We start from the raw sequence: 13,466 nt of genomic DNA, 5'->3' as shown, positions 1-13,466 counted from the left end.
CATGGCTTCTTCCTGATCTGATTAAGCTGTCTTGTAAAACATGTCTTCCAGAAAATCCTTTTGCCTGTTCAGATACTGAGGGATGGAACATCCACTGTTTCCTGTGACACAATTCATTCATACTACCCAATAATCAACCACTTGCCAGTTAAAAATATACATAGTATTTACAATACCCATTCTCTGATTTTAGGTGTCAAGTATCTGCTTTCTATGCCTTCTACTGTTGATTTAAAAGCCTTTAATAGCTGATATTCCACACATGTGAATTACATGATGATAAGATGACAGTCTTCTCAGTCCAATTCAATGTGCATTCACTCTGGCTTTAGGAACAGTTACTATTTGATATCATAAAGGATGTCAGGGAGCATAGCAGCCAGCTTTAAGAGAACACATGAAAGAGCAATCTTACTTGCACCTGTTGATAGATGAAGATTGGTATAGTCTCAGGCTATAGGAGATGTAGAATCTTGCAAGAACACTTGGACAAGTGTTCTTGGGCAAGACCTATCTTTATCGGTACTTACATTCCTATATGTCATAGTATACTAAGAAGTGCACCACTATCAAAACCATTCTTTTACCTTCCTTCCAACATTTAAAAATTAGCCATGGCAACTGTTTTTTAAACTGAGAAAATATGCCTGTATGTTAGGCACATTTATCAGATCGGGGATTTACATACAGGATGTTGAGCCTGCGAATTCCAAGCAGGGCATGGATTAGTCTGGGACCAACACAACCACAAGCTTGTTATGGGCCTGCAAAGCAGCAGAACTTCAGGTTTTTAAAGCACTTTTACTTGTGTAAGCATGGAAGCCTATAACACTCAAGCATGTGAGAAAAAAATATTTGTAGATTACCTCTGCGGATTTAGTACTGACTTTGTCTCAGATTGCTTAGCATTGCTGCTGTTTCTTATTTGTTTTTCCAGGTATTTCAGCCTTTGTTTAAAAAGATTTGAAATTTGTCTTCATGAGTCAGTAGCAGCTTTCTCTGTTTGTTTTTTTTCTTTGCCAGAAGTTATCAACTATACCATTACATTTTCAAACTGAGCTTCTCATTCATTTAATTTAGCAAGGAAACATCCGCTTTAATTTTCAGAACAAGGAATACTTTATTAAGAGTACCTGTTCCTCTGTATCAGAGATTAATTCTTCTGTGGGGCATGAATAACAGAGAGCAGCTGACCATGCACCTAATAGAAAAGTTGCTTTTTTCAAATCGGACCAAGTGGTTATTCTGGTGTGCCTTAATAAAAATAATCATGATCTTGTTCAGCCAGTTCTGGAATACTTGTTTGATTAAAAGATTACCTGCCATAAAGAGCACTGCGTTAGTTACTTTAGCAGATAACTTTTTGAATTAAAACATTCATGTCCTAACGGCCACATAGCAAGCCATTTTTTATTAAGTAAATGTACATTCTTCCAACTTAACATATCACCTTTCAAAAGCAGGGTTTGTTGCAAAATCAGAAGTATCTAACTAAAATTGTATACCATTTCACTTCAGTTACTAGCACTAAAGATCCTGCTTGCAGAGTGAAAAAAACTGAGGTGGAAAAAGCCAGGAACCTTGCTTCATTTTTCCCTATAATCATTCCTACTTCTTCAATGTAAGGCTATGAGTTCCACAGTAATAATCAGACCTTGAATTTCTGATGGATACTTAAGTCATGAAGCATCTTCTAACAGACAACAGCTGTCTAATATTCACTTACCTCTTCAGAGAGCTCCCCAAATACTGTTAGAACATCTATCAGGAGACTTGCAGTATAAAAGGACTTTATCATGTTTCTGTAAAAAAGAAAACATTTCACTAACTTGGTATTGTTAATCTCTCAGGATCACATTTTATAGGGTGGCATTTTAGATCATACTGGCTTATATTCAAGACAATCATTACTAATTTTTTCTTTTAATCTAATGTTAGAGAACTTACTTCACAATGTTTAAATTTAGCAATATATTGACTAGTCTCCTGACTACTATGCGGAAAGTTTTCAGTATTTTTTAAAGCTGGTCATGTGTTCTGCACTTAGTTTCTAGTTTGGAATGTTCAATATAGGACATAGGACATCCTGCATTACCTTAGAGAAAGCCATCAACATGCAGTAGTTACTGCTGTAAATCAAACCACATAATGTATCATCACAACTATTTTAATATCACTGTAGAGTAGAAAATAACATGCTGGATGTCAAGCTCAGTATCAGCCTGGGATTTTAGAAGGCTTGCCAGTAGGTGAGCAACCTCTTAAAGAGTAAAGGAGGATACCAATTAATGTGTGAAGTCAGAGGCATACAAGCAGTAACAAACAGAGTTTTCTGAAAGAGAAATTAATGCATTAAAGCCCAATTCTTGTTTTCAGTCAAAATAAAGAGAGTTTGGATATTCAAATTACATGACCAGTATCTTAATTCAGATAAAAAACCCAAAGATTTTCACCTACTTATGAAATTGCCCAGCTCTGTCTTCATTGTCTGCATACAAAAACATTTTCAAAGCGTAATTCTCGACATGAGCAGAACCAACAATTTCCTGAGTAATAGCTTCATTATCACCAAATTGCTTTTTCATCTGGAAAAAGTTAAAGAAATATATTAATTACCTTATAAGACCTTAGCAATTCTGCAATCTAATTCAAACACAAGGAGAAGCTGCTGATTTAGACAAAGCCAAGTACAATTTAAAAAAGAAAATATATACAATTCAATTATTTTACAAATCTCCAGCTTCTGACATGAACACTAAAAGCAGCATGCTAAAGCGGATGCACATTCTTTTGGAGAAAGAATATTATGAATAAGTAGCACTGAAAATTGTCTTCAATCACAAAATACTTAAAAAAACCCCAACCAAACACCAAAAAAACCTGTTAAAAATAAACACAACTACAATATTGTGAAGGAGGAGCTACAGATATTTTCCCCCTTGCTATCCGAAAGACCAAGCACTCTGAAGCCTCTGTCAGGATTCAACACAGTTCAATTCATAAAGTAATGCACGCTTTGTAAATGCACTGTAGGTGAGAGTGATCATGTATGTTTCGTCTTGTAAGGTTACTTCACGGCAGTTCATTACATCTTCCAAAGCGTCTGAGCCCTACCTTGACCAGTCTAGTGACCTATGGATTTACTGGAATTTTCAATGTAAGCAGTGTATTTGCAATTCAAAGACCTCTTTTCAAAGAGGTTAGAGTACAAGAATCCTCAAGTTTCCCAATAAAAATCAGTAAAGCAAATAACCCTCTAACAGTTACAACAGGTGGATTTAGAGCTTCTGAATAGGCTTACTGTTCACACATAAGGAAATCTCAGGTTATCCTCAGAGAACAAAAACAGGAACACTGCATGATACTAACCTGCAGCCTTTATTTTGCCAAAAGATTTAAAAGCAATCTCTGAATGGCAGTTATTTTTCACTGTGCATGTGAAGAAAATCTAATCATGCAGGCTGCACTTCCATATTTTTTAGATTGCTGCCAAGTCTTTAATACATAGCATGTTTCCAGAAAAGTTACTTGATACTAGCAGTGAAATATAAACTTTCCAAATAGAACTTTAAATCTGAAGACTTTTGTCAAACGCATAACTCTACATAGTTTTCAAAAAGTATTTGTTTTACAAAGTGTAACTGTTTTTCTTGTGAGTGTACTACAATTTGTAAGTTGCAAGATACATAACGGAAGTGAAATTGAGGCTGAGGAAGAAAATGATCTGTTTATATATACGATTTCACCAGCCTATATATACTTTACACTCAGATGACAACTGATCTGATCTTCAATGGAGATGATTTCAAATGCACAAATGACACACAAGCTTCTAAAAATATTAAAGTTAAACAAGTTGTTTACTTTTGAAATTACCCTTCACACAATCTGTGACTCAGTACTGCAGTATTGATGTTTTAAATGGTGATTTATAACTTCAACCTAACAGATTCGTTTTAATTTTAGTAAAAGCATTTTAATGAAAGAGTTACCTACTGGAAAAGAAAAACAACACAATCATATGTAAAAGTATTTCTGACAGAAACATGCATCTTGGGATACAAAATTCACTGTATTTAATTAATTCTCATATTGGGAATATTATGAAGTTTCTTGCAAAGAACACATCTGGTAATTTCCAGATATATCTACACTGTTTTATGTTTTGCTACTATAAAGTTCAGGATTGTCTGTCTTAACCTTTAATGTAATCAGTTGTGGCAACACACAGAAAGCTGTGAGAAACATCTAGCACAGGCTGCAGCACCCCTTTGTGCTCCCTGCTGGTTACGGGCACACTGGAAATGGCTGCTATCAAATCACTGCAGAGGTCCAACTTGTCAATACGCCCAAGCTTTCTCGCCCCCAAAATGCCATATTAGATCTACTTAAAAGTGCTCTCTCCATCCTTCCACCACTTGACTATCTAGAAGGAACTTCGACACCTAAGCAGAAGATGTCACACAATCTTACCAGCAATTGAAAGATGAAACCACGGGGTTTTACTCCTTTTCTAGTCTTTCCAAATTTGAAACAAAAGGGGTAACTGCAGATTAGTTCCTGCAGTACCACAAGGGATCAGAAAAAAATTAAAAATCCTTAGGAAATGAAGAGCAAAATTTTCTGGAGTTTTAATCTCATGTCTCCTGCCACATCTCTTCCCTTTTGAACATGAAAACCAGACCCATTAAGAATGTCAAAATTTGATGAGATAACACGGAGAAGTCACTGTACACTGGATTTTCCATTGCTAAAAATCAGAGACAAAACATAGCAAGCAGCACAGGGTATGAAAAAAAAAAAAAAAAAAGACAAATGGTTCATGTTTCATTGTTTTTCTGAATAACTGGAGGCTGTTGCACTACTGAACACAAAAAGAACGGCTACTTCATTTTTCAGCTTTACTTTCTGCTTCCAAAGAAGCCCTTATATCTTAAAATTCACACACTACTTGCTTCCAGACTATTGAAAACTACTGCAGATGAATATAAACAGCTCCTGGAACTTAAACTGACCATTTGTAAAATTACTTTATCTTTCTTTGTTTAACTGTTACTTTATTTAAGGTTGTTTGCTAATACTATCAGGTCTACTCAAAAGAACATGGCATAGCTATCTCTTACACACACAGATAGGACTGCTTACAAAAATTCATAGTATAAGAAGCCCAATCTCTAACAGAGGAGATGATCAAAAGTATCTTTATCTTTTAGAGAATGTTTTAAAAAACTCCCTGGGTACAACAGTTTAGATCAAAAATTTCAAAAGCACCCAAGAACTAGACTAGCCTCTTGCAGACTTCAAGGAATCAAAGACAAATAAATAATAATAATAAAAAAAGTCTTCTAGAACACCTCTATTTATTTTGTAATGAATTACAATTCCTCATGAGAATATGTATAAATATTGTAATTCATATTGTCTAAACGAATCTTATGGCAAATGTCTGCTATATAAAATTCCAGTTATGTTTGTGCTTGCATACGTACATATAAACATACATACACACATACAATTTTATTTCCTTTCAATCCTTCTGCCATTTATTACATATAATTTAAATTCATACAGTATACCTGCATACAGAAATAGTTGCATCAATGACCGATGACAAAGAAAAAACAGTATTTGCAGAAGCTTAAATAAAAATTAAAGCATCATGAATCATTTTAGAGGAGAGCAATAAATTCTACTTACAGCTTCCAACTGATCCATAAGTTTTGATAAAAATTTACGGCATTCTGGGGTTTTACTATCAATCTTCATCCCTGTTTGCATTGCATACAGGCGACCTTTGAAGGTGACAAAACACACAAAAAACCCAAGAAGTTATTATCTAAGGCAAAACCCACAAGCAAACAAAGCAATGCCCCCTCAACACATCAGAAAGACAAACTCCTCTCATGGTTTAACAATATACTACTGCAGTACTAGCAAGCAATGACAGTGAAATCTAGATATATTCAGTCTTGCAGAGATATTAGGACATATTTTTCTAAGACTTATGCTTTATTTTTTTCAGTGAGTATTCCTGCTGATTTCAGACTGATGTTTGTATCACCATTATGCAGTATTAAGTGCTTTTGTAAATAATCACCACCCATGTTTGCAAGCCTCTCAAACAGAAGCTTCAAGTTGGGTTTTATCTCTAATGATAATTTTCACGACTTACATATATGTATAGGGTGTATGGATATATCTCCAAAATAGAACTTAATGTAGCAGGAACCAGTTAGTTTTAAAACTCCACTTTAACAGAATTAAGCATCTATTTAACAGAATTAAGCATCTAATATATAACATCAAAAGACACAAGACACAAACCTCATCTTTAAATCAGACCAGACTTTATTAAGCTTTCCCTGCAAGTAGTCATTTTTTCATACGACCTTGAAAATGAATTGTTAACATCTTCTGATTAAAAATTAACTTTTTACTACCAAAAACTATGAAATTTAAACATGCACATATGGTAGAACTTTATGTGTCTCAGGAAATTATGGGGGAAAATTAAGCAACTTATTTACTGGGATTCACACACAGAGACGGGAAAATGGACAGTAACATTCAGTAACACAATGCAGAACTTTTTTCACAAAGTAGCCCTTTCACTAATTCTCACTCCTGACCCTCAAGGGAGTCCTACGAAACAGTTTCAAATGCAGAGCTTAAGAACTAAAAGCTGTAACTCTACCAAATACTATAATGAGCCAGTTATTATGGCATACCGCAATGTACTTCTTCCTGCAGGATACAGAGTTCTGCAAGAGATCCTTACTTCCCTCACAGCCTGACCATCTCTCTCCTTCCAAGCATCTCTTCATGTACCAGATAGCCTTTTCCTTTCAAATTATCTCAGTAAATACAAATATAATACAGATATTTTCAAACTGCACTTATCCTGATGTGTGCGGAATTAAGCTACGGAAAAGCATGTCTGTCTTCCATCTATCATCATCAGGCTGTCTAAGAAAATCAGATCTCTCTCTACAAACCTTACCTAGGTTCTACTGGTGAGCATCATTAAAATTCCATATAAATTAAGTAATATTTAATGTTTCATATACAATTGATAATTCAAACCAGACAAAATATACATTCCATATTTGGGACTGCAAAGCTGACAAATTTTTTGAACATTAAGCTGTTGAGTTGTCCAGCCATTTAAAGATTAAAAAAAAAAAAAGTACTTGTGCCCTCCAGTGCCTCTCTATTTCTACAATTTATAAAACAAGCCAGCACCTTTGTGTTCAAGTTTTCACTAAAGAATAACCAAGTAAAAGTCTACTCTGAGCAAAATTTCAGGAATGAATAACGGCTATAACCAACTACAACAACTGACCACGACAAATGAAAGACAGCAATTTTAAGAAGAATTGCTGTGTAGGTTCTACGCTATGTAGGTTTCATCAAGTGACAACATTTAATATTAAGATAATTACTGATACATCCTTTTAAGCTCACCTTATTTATAAGGTGTAAATGACTGACTAGTTCATATTAAAAATTATGAAACCTGCACATGTAAAGTCGAAAGATACAGAGATTTGTATCTAAGGCACTCAAATTAGTTCAGTTCTACTGCCAATTAAAATACCATAACCACATGATAAGGAGCTAACACTTCCAGTCTTCAACTAAACTGATTTTTAAGGACATACATGATTGTAAACTTCCCTGAACACATTTCATGGTATAATTTAATAATGAAAAACTTAGGAATTAACATAATGGATGCTAGACCTTGGTCATCTGGATCAGTTATTTCTTTTGTAAAGACACAAATATCAGATATTTTCAGAAGAAAGTAAATTAATTTTATACTGATATGAGTTAGGGTGATTTAAATTCAGAATACCCTTGGTCATTACTAGATACAGATTTATCTTACTTGCTGAAGTATGTACCTTCATCTCTCTCCATAATTCATATACATAAAAAGAACTTTGTTTCCATATAAATGGAAACTTTGCAAATGTCTTTAGTCTTGAGTATCAGTTTAATCATTAGATCTGCTTATTTGTAACTGTTATGAACACCACTTTCCTGCTAACAAAAGACTCTGGGACCAAGGTACCCAAGAGTCCTCAGGTCATTCAAGATTGAAGGACTATTACCCAAAGTGTACACAGACCGTTGAGAAAACATCAAGGAGCTCTAGCAGCAGCAGCTCTGCAGGTATTAAGAACAGAGACATCCTACAAACTATTAATGTCACCTGAGCTGTGTTCCACCTGTCACAGCTATTAAATCTGTGTACCACACAATTTACAATATGAGACAGCACATCTAGCCATGAAACCCTGATTTGTATCAACATCTATATAAACTAGAAAGACTTCTTGCAAGATCTTAACTAGTAAAAGGTCAAAGTACACTTAAGTTACCCTAACAAGAGAGTCTACTGCAATCTTTAAGAACTTTCAAAGTTCAGAATTTTTGCATACTCACTTCTTCAGATACAGTAATATGTTTGAAAGGAGTACTGCATAACAAAACCTGCCCAGAGGCAGGCCTCTGATGAGGCAGGCAGTTGTTGAGGTAAGGGCAAAAGCTATTCCTTCTTTCTGAAATAACTGGTGATCAGGAAAGAGTATGTTTGTGAAAACTTCGAACTGACAAAGCATCACTACCTAGTACCATTCAGTACTGAAAGGGAGTCTTGACTCAAGTACCTTGATACAATAAACCGATTGTGATGAAGTATGAGGCAACCTGCAGGTCAGAAAATACAAACCATACCTTACCAGCCAAAATCTCCTGGAACATCAGTTCCAATTGATGAACTGAACATAGAGAAGGACAGTATGCTCTCCACAGTTTGAAACTCACCTGTGACAAACAAAATGTTAAGTACATTTAGGCAGACCTACTGCTTTACTCAGTGCTGCCCTAGTCACAAGTGGGGCTTGGGGGTTGAGAACTTATCATTAAACTTATCAAGCAGACAGCAAGTGAATTGTTGAAAAACTGAGAGAACTAGGGATTTCTCCGACAGAAACAGAATAGGAAGAAAAGGAAACACTTTGGTATTTGCCTCTACAGACGCTAGTGAAATAAAAAAAAACATTCTTTTAATGTTTTGAAATGTTGGTTTTGAAATTATCTGTATAAAAAGTAGTCTGGAAGTAAATTTGAAAGCAGTTAAGTAATCAATACCCAGTACCAACACAGGCCAGGCAGAGAACAGACTGGGAGCAACCCTGAGGAGAAGGACTTGGGGGTGCTGGTAGATGAAAAGCTCAACATGGACGGACAACGTGCGCTTGCAGTGCAGAAAGCCAACTGAATCCTGGGCTGTATCAAAATAATTGTGACCAGCACGCTGAGGGAGTTGATTCTCCCTGCCTTTACTTTGCTCTTGTGAGACCCCACCTGGAGTACTGCGTTCAGCTCTGAGGCCCCCAACATAAGAAAATGGACCTAGTGGAGTGAGTCCAGGGGAGGGCCACAAAGATGACCAAAGGGCTGGAGCGCCTCTCCTATGACAACAGGCCAAGAGAGTTTGGGTTGTTCAGCCTGGAGAAGAGAAGGCTCCGGGGTGACCTTACAGTGGCCTTTCAGTAAAGTGGGCTTATAAGAAAGACAAATCTGGTCTACTGGAAGGTGTCCCTGCCCATGGCAGGGGGGTTGGAACTAGATGATCTTTAAGGTCCCTTCCAACCCAAAATGATTCTATGATTCCATGAATCCCTTGCCTTATTACTGACATCACGAAAAAGTGTCTACTAGTTCTACTCTGCATTTTTGAGTATTATTATTACATCTTATTTCTAGGGCAAAGAATCTCAATTTGTTTCCAAACACAAATTTTTCCGTGTCTGCATCTTCTGTTATCCTTCCCCCTGCTCTTTCTGACTTTGAAATGTCCCAAGTGCTCTGCATGAAGGCTAACTGTAAGACCATGTCGGTTTGTGTTGGTTTTGATACTGCTACCTTTGCCAATTAAGGTGTCAGAAGTCTCTTAAGTATCTTTTGTTCCTTGTGTAGTTTATCACACAAATATTACATATGGTAAGGATACATGACAGTAACTGAAAGATACACTTTGATCTAATGAAGGAAATATGTCCTTTTCCTGTCTAAGTTGCAGCAAATGGGCAAATAGTTCATTATTGTCTTTTCAGTAGCAATGAGCAAAACAATTTTCTCTGTTAATATCATCAGTGAAAGTTTAAACTGGCAATTAATGGCCAAAGGACTGTCCTCCCTGTTTATGTTGACTGGTAATTAAGTAGCAAAGAACTCAAAAGCAGAAGGCCAAGGTCTACCACCTCCAACATTTCTGCAGAAAAAGCCAAATGTAACATGAGTTCAGTTTTTTCCCCCTATACCTGAAAAAAGACAGAATAATTGTTTACATTCCTTTAAATACAGCTGTTCTGGTTTCTGCAATATTGCAAAAGCAGTGGAATGTATTACTACCGTGCTTGCTAAGTCACAAAAAAAATTGCTTTAATGTAAGTGCTTCAATTTCTTTCTAGTAAGTAGAAATTAATCTCCCAAACAGTACGGATACCACAGAAAGAAATCCTGTTAAGTGTTTGGTATTACAGTTGTATTATTTCACCTTTTAAAAATACTACACGAGTTGCCATTTTACATGAAAATTATTTCAGTTTTCTCTTCAGAACTTCTCTCTATACATTGAAAAATGTTTAAAGTGCACGTCCCTAATAACCACAGTAATGTACTGTAAAATTAAAGAACTAGACTTACAGGAGCCATTTGCTTGCTAACTTTTGATAAAAAATTTCCTCTGTAAACAGCCAAGCTGCTGAAAATTCTGATATAATAAGACAACTAAACCCATACATTGTAGCTGCAAAAGTTTTCAAGTTTTTAAAGCCTAAATGAAGTATTTGAAGAATCTTGGAAAAAAGTGACCTGTAATTCTCATTTCTTTGCACTATTCGTGATGAAGATCTGTAATACCTGAAACCAAATAAATGAATGCAATTATTGGTTCTTCTTAAACTTGTTTTATGCACTTGGCTTCATAACAGATGTATTTTTTTGCCTCCTTTATCCAAATAAAGTAGCAAAAAAGATTTCTGTGTGGCCAACAGTAGTATAAGCATAAGGAGGTAAAGAAGACTAAATAGAGTTAACATCTAAATATTAATTAATATTATAAGTAGAGCTAAAGTAACTTGTAATCTTTTATGCACGAAAGCAGAACTGTTTTGCCAATTATTAACTAAAAAAAGAGTTTGCTCTCAGTTTACAGACAGGACATTTATCTTCAAATTCATAAAGAGTTGGCAAGTAATCATACTCAGAAAAATGTTTTGCCAAGACAACTACAAAATTTATGTCTTGATTTGTTGCCCTTAATTCTTGTTCAGCAAACACTTCAGTGTGGGTGTGCTGGATAGAACTATACAGTGAGCTTTACAGAAATTTCTCTGCTTTTATTTATGTCACGTAATACCATGTTATTTTTCCTTTGCTAATAATACACAGCACAATTTCAGAGTGAGTATTTTGTCTTTAGTACAAGCCAGGCATTAATTCCTAATACACAGTAAGTTATTCCAGATTTATGTTTGGATAACAACTGAAACTCCCCGCACTCCCATTTTAAAGTAACTCCGTGCCAAGTGAAAATACTGGAGAAAAACAGTTCCAGCCAGCAAGCATGCACAATAGGTTGATTCTATCTTCTAAATTCTGTCCTACTATCCATCTTTCTTTTTCCAGGTCTAACAGGATCAAAGATTACAGTTCTTCCCCTCCCTCCCTTTAATTCCCTAGTGTAGCAAAAAAAAAGAAATACTAGGAACTGGAATATTTTTTACATTTGATAGTAACAAATGGACATTAAATAGTAAGAAAAAACATTGCCATAACTTTGGCCATATTTTGACTTTAACTTAACTTCCGACTGAGAGATGAAAACTTTTTCAGGATGTAATTTATTATTCATTCATATTCTACACCTTCCTCTTTGCTGTGTCCCATCATTGAAACAAAAATGTTTGTTTACTGCTTGGTACAGGAAGACAACAGCTTGAATACAAAGGTGGGAAGCAAGGGACTCAAAAACATTAAATTGGATTATACTCAAACTACTGCAAATGTATTTTTTTAAAGAACGCACCTGCAAAGAAAAATAAAATTACTCTTGCTTTCATGAACATTAATGTATCATACTTCATCAATGTAATTCCTGCATGCAGATCATGAATACATGGTAATTTTACATGGCCAAGTACAAGTTGTCTGAATTAAAAGACTTTTTAAAAAGTGATTTAATAGCACCGACAAACTTCGAAGGGCCTTCTACTTCCTCTTCATTATACGATGTTTAAGGAAACTGGCAAAAAACAAGGTAAATATTAGGCTGGCACCATCAGTTAAAAATCTGAAACATTCCAGAGAAAACAAAATCACTTTAAAATATTTATTTTCAAGTAAAACTAGGGCAAGGAAAAGTGCAAGGAAAAAAAAATCTGAGGCAAATATAGGGAGAAGGAAGACTACGGGCAAATTTAATTAAGAAACTAAAAAAAAAAAAAGCATAGTATCATGACTCCTTCTTCCCTCAGATTCTTTTAGATATTCTAAATCCTACAGAGGAAAATGGATTGATTACACTTATTTCAAGGTTATGTTACATGATAGACAAACATAGTCAGGTCAAAACTATCTCAAGTAAAATGTCTCTTACTTAAAATTACTGAAAGTTATAGTAAACTGCATTATAATTCACTGTTATTTGAAGAACAGCAACTTGTGAACAATCAAAACTTGTTTTGCAATTACAAACAAGAGCAGTAATTACGACATTTTGATGACAAAACAAGTAATCTAGTAATATCTATCATGAATCCTAGGAAATGACTCTGTATTCTACACTGCCATTCTTCAGGTTGATATAAGGACCAATTTTGGTCTTGTAAAATTGGAGTAAGAGATACGTGGCATTCATAAGTTTCTAAACTACTGCTTCTTTCAAAGCTTATCTTTATAGTTTAGTAAAGAAAATGAAGTATTTCTAATTAAAACAGAAAAACTACCTGAACTGTAGGATTTATAGCAATTGAGATCTCAAGAAGGCAAAAGGAGAAGGCAGCTACTCTGGACTAAACAGCGTGTAGTGATTACAGCACAGATTTGAAGCACTTCTTTGGAACACCCTCCAGTTTAAACTAAACTGGAAGAAACCTATCTCAAACTACTCTGTGCGGTAAATCAAAGGACCCTAGACGAACACAAGTTTCCAAAGTGCACTCCTGACCCTAACTGCTAATAGCATGCAGGGCTGCATTAAGAAAAGCATGGCCATCAGATTGAGGGAGGTGATCTTTCCCTTCTACACAGCACTGAAGTACTGGGTCCCAGTTCTGGGCTCCCAGTGCAAGAGACACAGGAAAGGCCACAAAGCTAGTAAAGTGCTAGGGACATCTATCATGCCAGAAGACACAGAGAGCTGAGGCTGTTTAGTCTTGAAAAGAGAATGC

The 13,466-nt window shown here is 35.4% G+C and overlaps 1 protein-coding gene across 5 annotated transcripts in view; it reads right to left on the bottom strand.

Annotated features, from left to right (window-relative positions):
- Positions 1-13,466, bottom strand: part of VTA1 (vesicle trafficking 1) — a 39,599-nt gene that overhangs the window by 19,788 nt on the left and 6,345 nt on the right. For 2 of the 5 annotated variants that reach the window (XM_037391333.1, XM_037391336.1), the window contains 3 exons: positions 5,698-5,792; positions 2,458-2,585; positions 1,727-1,802 (listed from right to left, as the gene is read on the bottom strand). In XM_037391333.1, coding sequence (XP_037247230.1) covers positions 1,727-1,802; positions 2,458-2,585; positions 5,698-5,792 — 299 coding nt within the window. Of the gene's footprint in view, positions 1-1,726; positions 1,803-2,457; positions 2,586-5,697; positions 5,793-8,742; positions 8,833-10,271; positions 10,299-13,466 lie in introns of those variants that run through there. The other 3 variants (XM_037391332.1, XM_037391335.1, XM_037391337.1) reach the window with 3 other exon arrangements.

Source organism: Falco rusticolus, chromosome 6, assembly GCF_015220075.1.
Source record: "Falco rusticolus isolate bFalRus1 chromosome 6, bFalRus1.pri, whole genome shotgun sequence".
Lineage (NCBI taxonomy): Eukaryota > Metazoa > Chordata > Aves > Falconiformes > Falconidae > Falco > Falco rusticolus.
The sequence above is the reverse complement of the archived record's forward strand: the minus strand, read 5'-3'. Positions and strand labels throughout refer to the sequence as shown.